At 36.4% G+C, this 19393-nt stretch overlaps 1 protein-coding gene across 9 annotated transcripts in view; it reads left to right on the top strand.

Moving 5' to 3' along the window:
- Positions 1 to 19393, top strand: part of MYO6 (myosin VI) — a 102655-nt gene that overhangs the window by 46225 nt on the left and 37037 nt on the right. For all 9 annotated transcript variants that reach the window (XR_012579756.1, XR_012579757.1, XM_074538350.1 and 6 more), the window contains exons 8-13: positions 1965 to 2062; positions 3768 to 3932; positions 8389 to 8469; positions 11044 to 11224; positions 13270 to 13414; positions 19123 to 19280. Coding sequence is in view for 7 of the 9 variants with exons in the window: in XM_074538350.1 (XP_074394451.1) it covers positions 1965 to 2062; positions 3768 to 3932; positions 8389 to 8469; positions 11044 to 11224; positions 13270 to 13414; positions 19123 to 19280 (828 nt within the window). In the remaining 2 variants the exon portion in view is untranslated. The remainder of the gene's footprint in view (positions 1 to 1964; positions 2063 to 3767; positions 3933 to 8388; positions 8470 to 11043; positions 11225 to 13269; positions 13415 to 19122; positions 19281 to 19393) is intronic.

Here is a 19393-nt window from a genome sequence, read left to right as displayed (position 1 = left end):
GTGTGTTTGAATTGAGCTTTACACATATTATGGTACTCAAGGTGGCACCCAAAATGGAATTTTAAACTGCTTAAAATCTGCAGGGACAAGATAGTAATGAAAAAACAATCTGTTAGTACCAGGAAAATATAATTCCTCCTCCTCATTATCAAGTTCTCAAAGTCAAATAAAGTAGAGAAGTTCTTTTAAATTATGATTCTGGATCATATTTCTGTTATAACATTTTTTGTCAGAAATCACATAATTCAGAATAGCATTTTGACTGTATCTATCTTTACAGTAGACTTCAAACGAGGTGAAGAGAGCCTGTGTTGATCCTTCTCATTGAGCCTCTTGAATGTTGCATGTACTTCCTAATTGAACAGAAAATAGCTTTTTGAGAAAATAGAAATACCTGAAGAACAAACAACCTTCTGCCAACCTAATAATTCCTCATACATCAGTTTTAGTCCTCTATAGCATAGCATAAATTTATTTTTAAATTTCTTGACTCTGTGTCTGTTTCTTAAAAACATTTACTTTTGCTTTAGATTTTCCTGCTTCCAAATTTGAACCACTTATTCAAGGGAAGTACTTCAGGCTTTAATCTCTTGTTGCTGTAGGTCTGCTTAAACCAGTTCCTTAGTGAAATCCACTGTGTGCTAAAGGAACTCAGAAAGTGGGCAAGAGTTGGATAATGCCTGATGCAAATTAATTGGTACTTGTAGGTATTCCTCAAAGAGTTTAGGCTTTTTAGTTTAGAACAGCATCTGATGCATGAATTCTGAAGGTTTTTAGGCATGATTTTAATGAATATGCTTGTGGCATATGTATTACTAGAGGAACCTTCAGCCTAGCTGAAAGACTTTGTGCAATTTGGTTTTGTTCATAGTCCTTTCTTTAAAACTTCCTATTACATAAAATGCCTGAATAGTTATCAAAGATCTTGTAAGAAGTCAGATTTGCATTTTTATGAACTTTAATTGTTAAAAAAATGAAAATACAGCCAAACAAAAAAAGGTTAATTCTCATGTCCTATTATATGATGCATTATCACCCAGATTTTATTCAAGCATTGATGTCATTCCTTCATTCTTTAATTTTTGTAGGAGCAGATATTTAAATGGTTGTTAGTGGAGTTTTAAATCTGAGTTTCTGCTCACATAGTTTCCAATGCTTATTTTTAGCTAGAAGCCTTAAAATATCTTGCAGATATTTTTAGTGGTTTATTGTTAACGTGATTTAGTAAATTATTTTTCTTTGATCTTCAAAGCTACTAAAAAGCAGTCTTTCAGAGGCCTTCTATTTCATAATTAATAAGCAGTTTCAAAGTGTTTAAACTGTGCATGACATTTGTATGAGTGTGTATATATATGGATATAAGAATTAGATTGCTTGCTGTATGGGCTTTTACATGCTGAAAAGCAGCAGCCAGTAAAAAATAAAATCAGCCAGTCACTTAATTGACCTAATTTAAAAGGACAGTGTTAAGTGGTTTTTGAAATCAACAGACTTTTCTAATATGATATTTATTAATTTCTAAGTCAATCTAATAAATTGCATGCATGACATTTAATTGACATTTTTGTCTGTGGAATAAGTGAGTAGTTTAGATTTCATGAATAATAAATAATTGGGAAGCATCAAATTCTGTTCTGTCTCATGTAATTAATGTATCAGTTATTTACCTCCTTCCTATAGAAAAATATCACTGAATAACTTTTGGTATTTGTCTCTGAATTTCTTGCAGTATTGATTCAAGTACATTGCACTGTTACAAGACATTTAAGTACTTAATTTCATGTTCCACCACAATATATCCAGTATAATTTGCAAAATATATTATTCCTAATAGGTAATATTTTTCCTTTGATTTTCAAACCTTATTCCAAATAAGTCCCCCGGTTAATTGTATTTGTTCTCTGTTTCTTTTTGGTAGTTTCCTGATGAATTTTAACACTACAAAATTTAATTTTTTTAAACAGCAAATCCCCTATTAGAAGCTTTTGGAAATGCAAAGACTGTTCGAAACAACAACAGCAGTCGGTTTGGGAAATTTGTTGAAATTCACTTCAATGAAAAGGTACTGGAATTTTGTTACAGATAATCAGTGATGGGTTTTTTGCCATATAGTGGAAATGCTAGACTGGCAAGAGGCTGAACAGACTTACTAGTCTTGCAGCAAATGGCCACTGTCCTACTTAACAGATTCGATTTGAATTGTGTCACCTTGAAAGAAAACCAGAGCCACACTGTACTGTCTCACTACTGGAAAGCAGTGGCAACTCAGTAGGAAAATTGCTTCCACCAACAAAAGATTAAAAATGAGTCCCTTAATTGCATATGTGAGTCTTCTCATATGAAGACTAACTCACTTGCTGTTAGGTATCCATCCATTCCTTTAATGCTCAACTAAGTGCAAGTTATGTATTAGACATAAATGTATTTTGACTTCAAACTTTTTTATGTATTTGTATCAAATTTTGGGACCTTACATAGTAATCTGTGTATGACAGAAGTCAAGGAATTGGTTTTTTGATAAAAATACTATTCAACTGTGTATCTTCAGAAAAATTTTCTTTGTTCAGGTATAGTTTTGTTTGGGTGGGATATGTATACACACATTCCACAGTTAAGGACGGCTGTATGGTTGGTCAGTATGTCCAAGGTGAAGACTCCTGTGGATGTTCTCTAGAGATCATATACATGCTTCCTTATCTTTCTGACTGAGGACAAGCAAACTGCAAAAATTTGTTTCTTTTCCTGCAGACTTAAAGCTCGTTTGTTTGGTCTTGAGCTTGCAGTCTTTTCCTAAGTTTTCATCACTTGGTTTGTAATTTAACTTCAGAGCTTTTGTTAATAGTTTACCTAGTAAATAGCCAAATTTCTTTGTGGAGAGAGGGACTACCCATCAACACTTACATGGTGTTTCAGCTGAATTACTTCAGCTGAAGAAAACAGCCCTCTGAGTATCTTCAGAAACTCCTTCAAGGTTGCTTCAGCTTTCCACTGCAAGATCAGCCTGTTTACTTGAGCCCCTTTTTTACAAGGCATCAATTCTCACTTTGTGGCCACCTTTTTAGGTCTGGTTTCTCAACGTGATATGAGTACAGACTGAGACCTCCTGAATAAGGGAATGACTGCATAACTGCAATCAGATTTATCAGTCAGTTAATCCTTCTTAGTTCCTGTAATGGCCATTAAGTTCAGGAATTTCCTTGCCATTAAGATTTCTCAAGGCATAGGGAATTTTATCATAGGCCAGATAAGAAATAGCTTTCAAAAATCTGTGTCAGAATTCCTTCTCAATAAAGAAGTGCAAGTGTGGGAAATAAAATGTTGTGTCATAATTAATTTGCCCAAGATGTTGTCCAAATATGTACTCTATAATTTTAACCTCTCCTTTTATTTTACAAGAATCTCAGTAAAATGCACCTAAAGAAGGCTGTAATAGCACTGTCATACAGAAAGTGTAAGGATGGCTGTAGCAATGCTCTTTGCAGTAACTCCTGAGGTTCTGCTATGGATTTCTGCTTTTTTGGGGTGAAGAAGACCTTTCTTTTAAGAAGAGTGTATGTATATACAATACATGAGCTGGGGAGAGAAGTAATGGTAAAGACAATGGTTTTTTCCTAGGCTTAATATGTATCAGGTATAGATAGTTTTTAATCTTTTTTGGAGCAATTTCTATTGAGCGAGTCATGATCAGGTAAAGGTAAATTGAAAATCTGAATCTGAAATAATGCTACAAATATTCAGATAATCAGAAAAATATTTCTTCTTCCTAGAACTCGGTGGTTGGTGGATTTGTGTCACACTACCTTCTGGAGAAATCTAGGATCTGTGTGCAAGGCAAAGAAGAGAGGAATTATCATATCTTTTATAGGCTTTGTGCTGGTGCTCCAGAAGACATTAGGGAAAAGCTATATTTAAGCTCTCCTGACAACTTCAGGGTGAGTAGCAGAGTCAGCATTTGTAAAGTTTGTCATATCGTCATATGTGGATTCTTCATATAGGTCATATTAAAATCTCTATTTATTATCTTTGACAGACTCTTTATAATAAAAAACCCACATTTTCTTTTTGTTAATTTGATCTTGGACTAAAACTACCTGACATTTTTCTTTCCTGGAAGAATTCCTATACTTTTTCTCTGTCTTAAAATTGAGGAATCTGTGCTCTTCCAGAAAATGTACTGTTGCATACCCAGCTGTTAGTAATGTTGTTATGGGCTCTTCTAGAGACGTAAAGTGTGAATTTCTTTAGTGCAAATCAAATCTCCTGGTACATATCAGTCAGTTCTTTGCTTGTGTTCTGTCATTTGTTTCCATCTCTCACCATTTCTTGCCTTATATTTGGCTTGGAACATCATGGAAGTGGAATTTTGTTGTTTCCTTAAATAAACAGACCAAATCTCTTGGGTTTTGAAGGGTTTTGTAATACAAAGATGTGGAATTACAAGGACATAAGTTAAATGACTGTCATCTCTTTAGACTTCCTTGATCTTAAACGAGATGAGAAGCACTGCAAACAAAGAATTAAGTTATTGTGCTGACTGTTTTCTTTGTTGGTTGATCTTCCTACTTGTTCTAAATAAAACTTGGACTGTGCTTATAGGTTGCTTTCCCTTTTGTACTCAGTTCCATCCAAATTCAGCAGAGGGCTAGAAGCTTTAAATATACAAATATCCTGCCAGTTTTGTGCAAAGCAGAAGGTGAGACCTGAATCAGTGCACTTGCTGTGGGGAAGGTGGAGGCACCCTGCCCACCAAACAGGCAGCTGCTGCCCCTTGGCTTGGCCAAGGCAGTCTCTCCTTATGGATGAGCCAGGAAATGGGCACAGAGCTGCACTTCCACATTGTGTGCATTGTACATTTGTACTCTGCTATCAAGGTGATCTTACTCTCTAAAAGCCATGACAGTATTCTTGGACAAGTTTCCTTACTTTCTCTAGGCATTCATAGACCTTACATTATTTCTTTAAATATTTAGTTTGTATATTTTTATATTTTTTCTATTTGTACTCACCTATGTGATGGAAACTTGTTCTGATGCTTATTAGGAAAGAACTGCTTCCATTCCCTAGAAGGAAAGTTTTTCTTTTGAAACACTCAACAAACACAATATTTAAGAACACCCAACACCATTTATATTTGCAAAATGTGGAGCTAGTTTTCAAAATTTCTTTTTTACTCTGCAGTTACTCCATGCAGTATTCTCTTGTATGATTTAAAGCTAAAATGTTGAACAGATTTTCAAGTACATGTTTTATTGTGCAGTCACTTTTCCATTAAAATTTATTTCTTGAAGTTAATAGATTTTATTTCTAGAATATGCTGCCTACCCACCTTGGGGATTTTTTTAAAAATCAAGAATTCTGCTCATGAGAGAACCCAAGGTTGTAGATGTCAGGGTCAGACATAAAACCTTCTTAAAATCAGGCTGATGCAGGATAGTACTTAACACCCTGAGTTCTTTCACAGAGGAGGTTTTCTTGCATATTTCATGTATAAATAGTCTGTAGTCACACCAGCCTCATCATACTGTGACCTTTTTTCTGACTTCTGCTAAGACTATAGCTGGCATTTTAGTTTCCATTAAGGATTTTATTGCTTTATCATAAGTTAGTATTTGAATTCTGAGTTTCTTGCATGTGAAAGGTCCACTCTGCATGTTAAATTACAAAACTTTAATGCAGCTTTTTTTCTCTCTCTTAAAGTAGATTATCTTTAATTAAAAACCAAACAAACAAAATCTCAGGATATTTTTCATCTTTGTAAGCTTGTAAATGAATTTAAATATTCTTAAAGTTTATTACTCGTATTGCACTAAATTTTCATCAAGTACCATTTTATGGGAGATTTTTAGGAAAACAAAATTGTAAAAGATAATTTTCCTCCTAAATTTGCATTTCTTTTGTCAAGATGATTTTTGTGTTCTTTGTTCTCATTTACTACTTCAGTTTTCATCATAAAATGGTTCTGACTAAGCATATTTGTGTCACTTTTTTTACCACAATTTGTTGACTGCATATCTGTTTCAGAGTTCAGAGAAATGCCATCTTTCAAGCTTTTGATAATAGATTGTGATATTACACAAGGCAAAGTTTGATGATTGATCAGTATTTTCCAATCAGTATTAAATTTTACAAGAAAGATATTAATAAAAAACCTTGAACTCTAAAATTGTTTATTTAGAAAAGCTCATCCCTTAAGTCACATTGCATTGGCTCTACTGTGCCCCTTGTCTTGAGCCTTATGGCTTATCAAGGCAAAGTCCAAATTAGGGCCAGCATGAGTTCTAAGACTCAAGCCTGGTTTCTTTAAAGTACACTTTGTTAGAAATAGGACCATCTCAAATTTAAGGTTTTTTTGTTGTTGTTGTTTTATTTTGTTTCAGTTTGGTTTTGTTTTGTTTTGGTTTTTTTTTGTTTTGTTTTGGTTTTTTGGGGGGGGTTGGTTTTTTTTCTTTTTCAAAGAAGCAAAACATTTTTAAAAGATACAGGATAAAGTAATTCTGTTTAATCTTTGGGCTTGCTTCCCTTTGACTTAAGTGATCCCTTGGAATCTCCCCCCCATCCATTTGGCCATCATGGCATAGGGACACATTGCTCTGGGCATATAAACCAAGACACTGCATTGGCTGCACCTGCCTGACCTGTCCTCTGGATTGCAGCAGCACCGATGGCCATCACCTCTGTACTAGTTCATCCTTCCCCTGCAGGTTCCCTGGGGAAGTGAGAATTTACTTGGCCAAGGATTATGCAAACAGCCCTGCAGTTCTGCAGGTTTCTTACACACCCATTGTCCAGCACAACCCACATGAAAGCGTGCAGTCCTGGGGCTCGTGCTTTAGGTTGCCCTGCAGAAGTTTTCAGAAATTCAAGGTCACGAGGAAACCATGTGCTGAACCTTGTAGGTCTTGGTGCCTTGGACTGAATCACATGGCTGTGAAAGTAGAGCTGCACAGTAAATCTGGAGTAATTCTGTACCTGGAGAACAGTAAAAGGGGATGAGAAGCTGAACTTTTTTCTCATCTAAATTTCAGGAAGAGAAGTGAAATTGCCTTATGTTTGGGTTGCTGAAGTTACAATAGTGTGTTATATTCACAAAAAAAAAAGGTCAGGCAAACCATACAAACCAAACCCCAAGTACAATGGTATTTAGATGTACTATATGATAACCTGAAACTGTGTATTTGTGTTCTTTTAAAAATATAATTTCTCCCTAATTTAATATATAAATTACTCAAGGTTTTAGCTTTCAAATGAAAGCCATTATCTTGTGATTAAATGTCTTTTATGTAGGTTATCATTTAATACCACAGTGGCTCACATTCTCAACCTGTCAGATAAGTTTCCACACTCTCTTTTTAAAAAGTATGACCTTTTTCACTTCCCATCCCCAGTTTCTGGGATCGTGTTACTAATGCTGTAATACAGGGATATATTGTGTTTAAAATACACTGTGATTTGCACTTATTATTGACTGATGAAGAAAACTTCTGTACTTTTTTAAACACTAAGCTAGCTTTGAACAGTTGTCACTTTGTTTTAATATTAAATTTGTCACCAAGTTTTTTCTGCTGTTAGAAATGCTTTGAAGAATATTTTGTGGTTTTGGAATTTTGCATGTAAATTTTAATCAGAGAGTGGAATTGTCTGTGTTCACCTCTTAGAAAACATCTTTGTTCAATTGAAGAGTAAAGAATCAGTTCACTTCCTTCAGACAAAGGGCTCTGTCCAAGCTTTTGGACAGAGTTCTTACATTCAGATGAACAAATCAGTAAGGAAAAGCTGGTGATCCCATTTTTCAGAAAGCAACAGTAATTATTTAAATCTAAATTCAGTGTGATTTACTGAACAGTAAATCTGAGATTACTATACAACATAAGGTGGATATCAGAAGCCAGGTTCAAAATAAGGCTTCTGCTTAGACCAGGCTGTAAGCTTTAAATAGTCTTCAGACTTTTTAATACACTATGTCTCCTACTACCTATAGAAATATTTGGTGAGGAAAAATTAGTAATTTCACAATACATGTATGCCAGAAAATTAATTCTTTTGGTTCCTGATTTTGGTTGTCTTTTCTGTAATCCTGGACTCCTTGAATAGGTTTAATAAAATCAAAAAGTAAGAAAATATTTTGTAGCTTAATGAATATCCCATTGTGTCAAAAAGTGTTTTAGTTGTCAAAATCAAGAAACTTTCAATAGAAGTTTGGTACTGTTGCAGTTCTTTAATTTTGTAGATGTAAATTAATATATTTTCAAGGAATGAATTATGAGCACTTATCATGTTGTTTGTATCAAATGGTTAAATCAAGCCATGTAGGGCAAGCTTTAAATAAAAGCATATGTTTTCCTTACTTCTATCTTTAACTATGCATTTCCACTTTTTTTATTATTACAGTATTTAAATCGAGGCTGTACCAGATTCTTCGCTAACAAAGAAACAGACAAGCAGATTTTGCAAAATCGCAAGAGTCCTGAGGTATGTTTTTATCTTCAGTTAGTTTATATTGTTACATAATGGAGATAGAGTTGAAAGTGATTACAATTTTATAGTGTGGAATGAAATGTTCATTTTACACATCTTTATAGAGGGTACTCTCCAAGATGCTGTATTGAGAACTCTGCTTTGGAGTTCAGTCCTAGAAATACATTTTAACATGCATCATAAAATCCCAAATGGAACAGAGTATATAAAATTGTTTCCTCTTCATTTTTATAATAACATAACACATAATGATGCAGCTTGTCTTCTGTGGAAAACAAAAATCTAATACTTTTGTAATTTTCTTTTAAAAAATCTTAACTACTGGTAGAAATAGGTCAAAAGCCATGTTTTGTCTGGAGTAATTTTTACTATGTGGAGTTTTGAAATGATGCTCCAAACTCTTCTATAAATCAATAGTGCTACCTCACTTCTAGCCATGACTATATTCTCCTCCTCAGTGCACTTGAAAGGTTTTTGTTTTCCCCTTGCTATTAACTGCTAGTTATGCCAGAGCATGGAATTTCCTGGATGAAAGTCTGAAGCTTCAAAACATTTATACCATCTCTGTTTACATTTTTTAGAACTGAAATTACCAGAATTTGAGCACTTAAACCTTTGAGCTGTTCACATGAGGATAGTAAAGATTTTGTTCTGATTTAAAAGTATATATGAATTGGAAGTTATTAAAATACTTAATTAAACTTCTACTCTGTTCTCTAATAAAATTTTCTTCTACTCAAAGTATGAAATTCACATTTGTGTAGCTGGAAGGTATTTCAAATACTAATCAAATCCATATTTGTGATTCAGTAGCAGGGCAAGCTGCATATATATCTGACAAAAATAACTTAAGAGCCTCATTCCACCAAGTGGTCATGCCATCTCTTTTACAATGTGGTCTTGGAGCTTGTACTCAGCTACAAGGGACTGTATAGATAGTTCCTTTCCTCAAGTTAACATTGTCAAGTCTGCCCCTGGGTTTCTAGTGGTTGTATTATTGTAACATTCACCATGTAGACCTGAGTTCTGTTGTTAAATGTAGGCTATTTTTTTAATCAGGGATGATGGAGAATCAGATACAAAAATACTTATTTTGACATCATGTGAGGCAGAAGGCTGGTAGATACAAACATATAGGCTAGCATTGGGGAATTTTGCCTCAGTTTACCCAATTTGCCTTTGACAAAGAATTGTAGTGAGTAGGCATAGTGTATCAACATGCACTTATTTTTTCTTCTGGAAGATGAACCTGTGCAATTTTCTGTTAATGATGTGGTTTACAGGTGGGTGTTGTCATAAAACTGGTCCTCTGATGGACTTGAAATAAAAGAAGACTTGATTTGAAATAAGTGTTTGTCTAAACTAAAACATATTCACAGAATAGTTCTAAAATATATATAAGACATGAAGTAGCAGAACATATGATACCATAATACTTATATGTAACTTCCATATCCATTTAAAGGCTCAACATAGGATCAAAGTTAAATGATATTTAAACCTAGTACAGCTGTTTAGACAGGAGATGTATTGTCTTGTTCAGGTTTTTAAATTGGAAGTTTAGTATTTGCTCTCATTTTACTAAAAATATTAAGATTGTTGTTTTGAATAAAAGTAACTGGAATAGTCAATTAATACTTCAATTATTTTTGTGTTTTCCTTATCAGGAAGATGAGGTGATCATTTTACATAATTAACATGTAGTTTAATGTTATTGATGTGCCTACATGTTGTGTGAAGTGAATTTTTCAGATGCATGTGGTGTTTTGTTTTGATAAAAATCATGTTAGCTTATTTGACAGTAACAAAGCTTTTATTTAGTAAATTATTCTTTTTAATTGATAACATTTAAAAATAAGTGTAAAAATGTAGCTCAGTCTGTGCATGTTCATGTAGTTTTTTTGATTGCATGCAGATGTGTTACTTTCTACTATTTAAACTGGTTTATAGCTAAAATAGCTTTCAATGTATTTAAATTTGAAAAATCAGCAAAATGTTAAATTAGTATTTCAGAACATAGTTAGTATTCTTCTAAGCCATAGACCACTGCAAACAACTATTCTGTTTCTTAATTACACCAAGAAGTTAACTAGTATTTTTCTCTAAATAAGCCTGTTTATAATAGGGGAAATGCTCCTGGTTCTGATTTGTCCTGTACTCCTGTCCTCCTGTCATCCTATTGCAAGGACCTCCATCTTCTTTCAGCTGCTTGGGGTTAGAAGGATTCCTTTGTATTAAATGCTCCAATAGCTCCCTTAGCAAAGTCTTCCTTCCCCCTGCTCATTATCTCATATTTCCCTGTCCTAAGCAGTCACATTCTTTCTAGCTTCTGCTTTCTGAAGATCATTTGAAGTTTGCTGTGAAATTTAAATTTGAAGATCATGCTTCCAAGTATCAACAATTTAAATTAAGGTTCTTGTGAAGCCTATATTGTATGAAGAACTTGGATCTGCTTAGTTTGGCATGCTTTTGTATGCTTTTTGATATGACTTATCCTTGACTGGAAATACTTGCTTACATTTACTTTAAAGCACTTACACAGAATTTTTGGTTTTTCGTGTTTTATAGTATCTTAAAGAAGGTTCCTTGAAGGATCCACTTTTAGATGATCATGGAGATTTCAACAGAATGTGCACAGCCATGAAAAAGATTGGACTGGATGATGAAGAAAAACTTGATCTTTTTAGAGTAGTGGCTGGTGTCCTTCACCTTGGAAATATCGATTTTGAGGAAGCTGGGAGTACTTCAGGTTAGATCAAATTAGAAATTATTTTTCCTAAAAATACTGAAAATGCCTCTTGATTAGAGACCTTCCCTTTGCATGTGAATTACTGCTTTTGAAAGCTTGTGTTCATGGGTAATTCCATCTTAATTCACCCCATTTTGAAGTCAAGTTTATCTGTTTGTTTTAAAGTTATACTTCTTTCCATGCTCTGAAAGCAAACAGGATTGCACTGAAACTGTTCAAGAACCTATTCAGTGAAAAGTTTCATATAAAGAAAAGAGCCATTATGCATTTTAATGACAGCTTTAAAGTCCAACTTCTCTCTAATATCAAAAAAAGATATTGACATTAGAAATTAGTAACTCCATCTGTAGGGAAAGGCATTATGTCCTTTGGCTTCCAAAAATAACATCATGTTAGTATTTTGAGAAATGAAAAAAAAAAAGTTACAGCAAAAACATAGGTAAATATAACTTCCTCATTTAAAGATGTTGCTCACAAGGTGAAGCAGTACAAGTGTAGTTGGGACTTAATTGCAGAATGTGCATGAAGGTTGATGAAGGAGATTTAATGATTTGGGAATTGTCCTTATTACCTTACTACTGAAATCAGCCTCTCTAAATTGAGAAGTGCTGTCCATATATTCCTGAAGGGCTGATTCCTCTGGGTCTGGATGTACTACAAATGAGTTGCAAGATAGAGTGAAATTTGTTTCTCCTGGTCCTACTTCAAGTAGGTATAGCTGTTGGTGCAGTTGTTTGGAAGAAAATACCAAAGAACATTTTAAAGTGTTCTGAATGATGAATTAAATGAGTGCTAACCTTACAGGTTCACTAGCTCCTGACCCCAAGTAAAGAATCAGTACAGTACTGTACAAAACATTCTGTTCAGAAGAGATCTTGGTGGGCTCCAGTCCCATGTGTCAAATCAGGGCCAGTGCTGAATTTAAATTGGGTAGCTTAGGGTTGGCAGAGAGGTGGGTTGGTTTTGGTTTTCCTCTCTGTGCTCTATAGATCAAATGCCAACCTCCCCAGTGTCAGTTCATGCTGTTTCCATCTTCATGAAGATGACAAAAATGAACAGGATTAATGAGAATGAATCTGGGAAGATGCAGATGTAGAGATGGGTAGTGGCCTCATGTAGCTCAAAGCAGTAAGCTTCCCAGAGAGCTTCCCTGTTTGGGCCTTTTGTGAGTTGTGACGTGGGCATTGACCAGGTTAAACAGTGAAAGAGGTGCAAATGTGAGTTTGAGGAAGAAATGACTGAGAAGAGTGGGAACCACAGATGGTAAGCAAAGTCAGGGTTTAGAGAACAGAATGTCACCAGAGAACCTATGACCTCTAAAAACTGAAATTCAGACCCAATTTTTCTGGAATAAATTATAGATCTTCTAAAATGTAAAGGCACTTCTGAAATGTAAATGAATGTATTGAACTTCTAAATTCCAAATACATGTTTTGTTTTTCCCTCACCATGTGTGTCTAGACACAGGATGTGCATTTGAACTGCTGCAGGCAGTCTCTTACCAGAGCAAGACTGGTAAGACCCTCTAGAGTTCTGTTGCTGCTCTACTGCAAGCAACAGCAAACGCATGTAAATAAGTGCTAGATTTTATTCAAGTGGGTGGTGTGTCAGTTGGAGATCTCTGCTGGCCGAGCCCTGGTGCCAAGGCAGGTGCAGAGCAGCAGGACTGCACCTCCCGTTGTTTACCTGGGACATGTACAGAGCCTTATCTGAAAAATCCAAGTGCCAGGAGCTTGCCCTAGCAGCCGCTTCTGCTGCATTGCAAGGGAGCCTGGAGGATTACAGGAATATCTAAGTTCAAAAGTTTTAAGTCACTAGAGTTAGTTTGTAGGGGTTAGCACTTCTCCATTTTGGGGTAGTTCTTCCCTACAAGCAGCGTGGAAAGTGTTCTAGAAATACCGATTTTCACGTGTAGTTTTTGGGCGAGATGTTATTTTTGTGTTTGTTTTGCGGCGGTTCCCTGGGCTCTGTGAGCTGCCTCTGGGCCCCGCACTGCTCTGAGGCGCTGTACAGGGGCAGCGGCCGCTGACGCTGTGTGTCCGCAGGGGGCTGCACGCCGCGCGCGCGGAGCCAGGCGGCGCTGGAGCGCTGCGCGGCCCTGCTGGGCCTGGACGAGGACGACCTGCGCGGGAGCCTCACCTCGCGCGTCATGCTCACCACGGCAGGGGGCGCCAAGGGCACGGTCATCAAGTGAGTGGCGGCGCCGGCGGGAGGGGCGGGGCGGGGAGGGGCCCGCCCGTGAGGGGCTGCCCTGCCGGGGGCCGGCTCCGCGCCGCCCCTGGTGACCCACCGGCACAATGGGCCCCAGCTCCGCTTAACCTGCTGCCGGGCGGAACTGACGTGCGCTCGCACCAAGCGCAGCTAAAGCGCTTCTTTTAATGGCTCACCGAGCACAGGTGCACCCCCCTTGGTCGTAAAGAAATCACAGTTGTACACTTACACTAGCTGAAGGCTAGCAGGCTTACAGCACTTTGAATAAGTAACTCCTGTGCTTTAGAACATCTCTCGTGTTAGTGAGTACGCTGTGTGGCCAAAGAAAGTATAGCAGTCAGCCAGTTAAATCCACAGCCTGCACAGCAAATTTGATATGCTAAATCATTTCTCAGATACACTCTATTAAGGAATGTCAATGTGGTGCCTGAAGTCTTTCAGAAGGCGCTTGAATCTTTCTCCTGTGGGCTCCGCAGTGCTCTCGTGAGTGCTGCCCTGTAATAATTAGGGCTGGGATGCTTTAATTAGAGGGCAGGATGGCCCCCCTTCTTAATGCCTGAGTGATCACTGTCCTTGTGTTTGTCATACGTAATTCTTCTGAAATCAAGTTTTAACTTTAAAAACACCCCTGCAAATGGTAATCCAGAAATTGCTGCTTTTTTGCTGGTTTTGGTAAACACACATTTAATCTTGACTGTAAATAATGTTTCACAAAAACACAGATAGAAAGTGTGTTATTTTATTTTTTTTTTTTTTCTGAAGCTATTCTCCAGGTAGCTTCCTAGGCACAGAAGCAAGATAGTGGTTCCTTTCTGTGTGTACATGGAAAAGAATTAAGGGCAAAGAGCCTGTATAAATGTGGTACTGGTGATAACATTTCAAAACCATGAAATTTATAACTCTTGCAAAACGGAGTTTTATGAAAATGACAATGCAGTTACCTTTTGTTTATGAAAAACCTCTAGCTTCTACCACAAATTTTCTCTTGTTGAGATTGATCCTGGCATGGAAGCTGTCAGGGATGCCTGCAATTGAATTGTGTGTTTTAATATTTAGTTTTCTGTGTTGAGTATTTTCTGGAGCTCACATAAAAGACTGAGCTTGGACTAAGCAGTTTTGTGTACATTAAAGTAATTCTCAGCGTTCAGCTGAATGTATCAATCTTTTAATTAGGAAGCTAATAAACATTCACTCCTTGGAAGAATATAGGTGTGCTTTTTATTAATCTATGGAAACAGTCTGATTGTTTTAGTGAATTGGAAATACTTTATTCACATTACACCAAATGTTTAATGTATGAAACTCATCATTTTCTGTACTAATGGGGTTTATTTGAGTTCCTTGCGTATTTTGTATTTGCAATTTCTTTGGAAATGTATTACAGAAATTATTATTATGGAAAAAATTCTAATTCAGTGCCAAATGGTAAATAATGTTGGGGGAAGTGGGAGAGGGTGATGTGTTACTCTACATTCAGTTAAAAGCTCAAGATCTAAACCTCTTAATTGTGTATTCAAAAGTCCATTTCTGGAGAGTAAATTCTTCTCTCCCTGCCCAATGTAAATTCCTCCTCTCTCTCCTCCAGAAGTTAGTAGAAACTGGGGACTTTGAGTCGTTGTCATCTTGCTTGTCGTTGTCATATTCAGATGATATGGAGTGTTACAAGTAATTTTTTCACCTTCATTACAAGCTTAATGTATAGGAAGATGTCAGTCTTGCAGGAAAAAGTGTCTCCAGTGGAAAATATTGACCCAGCTTTTACTATTTGCTCTTTTCCAAGCCGTGTCTAAATTGACAGCAAAATCTTTGAAATATTCATCCAGGAGAAGCTTTATCAGTATATTAGAGTAGAAAATTTCTTATTTTACGGTACAGATGGCACTCACAGTAATTCATGGCAATATGAACATTGCAGGTTTTGAAAGTCAATAACATTTTTTACTTAATTCAAGTTGGGATGCACAATCATTGCTGATCTTTCTCTGTTGACTTACTGCTTACCTGGTTATTCTCCATCTCCCATTTGCATTTTTAAATTCTTCTCAGCTTACTACTACCCACTTTCCTTTACTGAAATATATCTTGTGGATTTTTACATTATGAATTTTTTGGAAAATAATCTTGTATGCTAATCTTGTTACAAGATTTTCTGCTTTGTTACTTCAGTATTATTAGAGCCCATTTTTTGAGAATACCCTTAGTTTCACATTCCTTTTAAGTGAAAGTGTTAAATAGAAGCAGAAGGGCTTTGAATGAATTGTATCCATGTCAGATTCAGATGGCACCCCACTGGAAATGCTCTCAGGGAACTGCTGGTTCAGCCTCTGAGAAGGCTAGAAGCTTAATTTTGGCTGTTGTACATGTAACACAGACATAAGGCATGTCTGTATATTTTCCTTTTGAGAATGTTTGGTGGGATGTACCAAGCTACCACCTTTATGAGGCAGACCATGTGTTCACTCCTCAAGTGATGCTGTCAAGGAATGTTTCTTAATTTTTGTTACAGCTTTGAGTTTACTGTGGATTAAAACTGTAAAGATTTTCTGATCAGTGAATTTATCCTGATACGCCTGTAGTGTTATTAGCACTGTGCAGTTTCAGAAGTCTGCAGACACAAGGAGCTATGTTTTTATGCCAGCAGATCTTACTTTTCCCGTGTTTTATTTTGGGGATGTCAAAAATGAGTTCAGCAGACTCCTTACACCTCTCAATGATTATTGCATTAAGCCTCTTTTGCTAGCATTTTATAAACTTGTGCATCTAAAAGCAGACATACTCTAATAAATACACCAATATCATCATCTCACATGGCTTACTGCACGTAAAAGTGGATTGGACTATTTTAGACATTTGTTACATAGACACAATTTTTCTATGGTAGTGTGGTTTAGAAACTACTTGACTGCTATCAGTATTAGAGTTTTGACAAGTACATTGGTTTTTTTTGTTCCAGCAACCCAAAGAGCTGCTCATTTCTCTCTCTTTCTTAGGGATCTTTTGTGTGCAAGTAGATCATGTGAGTCCTATTAGGTCACAGTGAATAAATAGCTCAGCTGAAATCACTGTGCTCAGAGTATAACAAAGGCTTTGTTCTGCTGGGCACAGTGGAGCCAACAAGGAGCAGTAGGAGGGTGATGCTAAATGCAATCTCTCTGAATTTTATTAAATAATCATGTGCAGTGAATTGCCTGGGGGACTTGACAGCTGCACTACGTCTATCTGTCTTTGTCTCCCAAAACCCCAAAATAATTACCTTGCTGGATGATGTTTTTGCCATCCATGTGAAGTGTATTTACAGAGAGAAATAATGTGTTAGGATTCAAAATCTGGTGCTTCTCTTAGACTGTAAATGTGCTACTGTGCTTTTCTCTTGCTCAGTTTCTTCTTTTCCAAGAAGTCTTTCACACAGGACTCCATCACCACAAACTAAATTATTTTACAAGGTGAAAAAAATTAACTTGCGTCATTCCAGGTCCTCCAGCTTCTTTTGCAGTACATTTTCTACAAAAATGCATTTTTTTTAGTGATACTACTGAAGTGTCCATTGGAAAAACTTTTTCAAAACTTTTTTGAACTTTGGCTTTTTTCAAATTACAAATATGCTGCTTATATTCTTTAATTATGTGGAGTATTTAACTAGGTGGGGTTACTTAATCCAGGCTACTTTATTAATGAACCAGTAACCATATTGGATGACAGTAATTGATGGATATCACTTCACCTGCTGTCTGCCTCAGTTGTTGTCAACCATGGGCAAATTAGACGTGTTTTTAATTAATTTGTTCTGGAATATATTGGGAACTGCATGGAGTTTGCATGGAGAGATTTTGTCCACAGACTAAATCTACCCCATCCATGCTTTCCCCTAGGGCTCAAACTCTAGATCATTGGAAACCTTCCTGAAGAAATTGGCATGAAGACCAACATGGGTTTTTCTTGCAGCCTTACCAAAGTACTTAGAATTTGGCAATTTTTTTCTCCATTGCATTCAAGCAGCTGATAAATTCAGGAGTGGGAAAGAAGGTAAAATGGAGGAAGGAGAATTTATCTTTTCCTGTTCAGGCAAGAAACAAGAGAAAGAAAGAGATTCATTTGTCTTTGTGCAGACCAAAGAAAGGAGGAGCTGAGGGAAAGCAAGTCCATGAAAAGAAAGCTGTTTGTTCTGAACATCACTTCTGTGGTGGGGCTCTTGTGTATCTACTGTTTCAGCCATTTTCAGCATTGTTTAGTGGTTCTGAACTTTCAGTTGTGCAAAATGCTTTGCAGGGTTACATTTTCTTTCCATGCGTGTTTGCTGCATACTATGAAATTTAGCAGCAAGGGTTTGTGCAGTCTTTAGAATTGTACTTAATTAACAGTGGCAGAATTTGCTATTTTGAACACTAGGACCATTTTGTAAATACATGCTTTAGCAGTACAACTATTTGTCATGTTGTTTAAAAAAGTAAGTGAAAAACATAAATGATTTTAAGATATTGTATTATGTAATAGGTCTGCAGCTGACAGGAATTAGTATTCTGATCTCTTAAACGTATCAGAACAGAATGCAAAGGTACCTTCCTTCTATTTATAAGCTGAGATTTCTGTCAGTACTCATTACCTTAAGATGAGATAGATACTTAGTGGAAGACAAGATTGTGTGTTAAAGCTAATTACTATCAAATGTAATGTAGCTGCAAGTGTCCTTTGGGAATGGAGATTCTGGTTCCATGCCTTACCAGTCACAGTAGAATGTGATCTCCATCAGAAGTATTATCTTTGAAGAAATAAAAAAATAGTAATTATTAGTTAGTTAGTTTAGTGCTTATGAATTCTGTGAAGTGAAGGAAATTATGCAATATGGATAAGCTGTTGTTGTGGTTTAACTCCAGCTGGCAACTCAGCCCCTTGTAGCCACTCACCCCCTGCCAGTGGAAAGAAAAGGGGAAGGGTAAAAATGAGAAAACACGTGGGTTATTGATAAAGGCAGTTTAAAAGGTAAAGCAAAAGCTACACATGCCAGAAATGCAAACCCAGGAATTCATTCTCTACTTTCTGCCGGAAGGTCAGTGTTCAGCTCCCCAGGACAGCAGGCTTCATCAAGTGTTGTGGTTACTTAGGAAGACAAAATTTTAAATTCTTAGAATCATTCCCCTTTCCCCCTTCTTCCTTCAGCTTTTATTGCTGAACATGATGCTGATGCCATATGATGGGGAATGTCCCTTTGGTTAGTTGGGGTCAGCTGTCCCAGCTGTGTCCCCTTCTCAGCTTCTTGTTCATCCTCAGCCTCCTCACTAATGTGATGGGGTGAGGAGCAGAAAAGATGTCAGAGCAAAAACTGAAAACTTTAGGCTTTATTCTAACATAAAAAATTATAAGTAAATAGTAGAAATTTTTTTGTAGATGGTGTTGTATATAGTTTAAATATCTTTCTCTGCAAACTGTCAGTAGAGTTTCTAATTATTTAATAAACAATTATGAAAGCATCTGAGTCTCACTTCTACTGATGGTAGCAAAACATTATTGTTTTTTACAGCTAAGATAGTCTAACTTGGCAAGGTTGTTTCCTGCCTTGGCCTAGAGATCGGGGAAGGTTTTTTAGGTCCTAATTTATGGTATTGGACAGGCTGTTTTTAGGTTTAGAGTCTAATCTCAGCATTTCACAGTAAGGAATTCTGAAAATTAAGGTTTGTATCTTGTTTTTTTAGGGTACCCTTGAAAGTGGAACAAGCAAACAATGCTCGCGATGCCTTGGCTAAAACCGTGTACAGTCATCTGTTTGATCATGTAGTGAAAAGGGTAAACCAGTGCTTTCCATTTGAAACTTCTTCTTTCTTCATTGGAGTTCTAGATATAGCTGGTTTTGGTAAGTATACCTGAAATAATTTCTAGTTGTCACTTTTTTCCACCAAAGATTCAATAACAAATTCTGTAATGAAGAGTGGGAGGGTTTTTCTTTTTGGTGTTGATGGTTCTTAT

This window comes from Zonotrichia albicollis, chromosome 3, assembly GCF_047830755.1.
Source record: "Zonotrichia albicollis isolate bZonAlb1 chromosome 3, bZonAlb1.hap1, whole genome shotgun sequence".
Lineage (NCBI taxonomy): Eukaryota > Metazoa > Chordata > Aves > Passeriformes > Passerellidae > Zonotrichia > Zonotrichia albicollis.
This window is presented reverse-complemented; position numbering and strand designations above follow the sequence as displayed.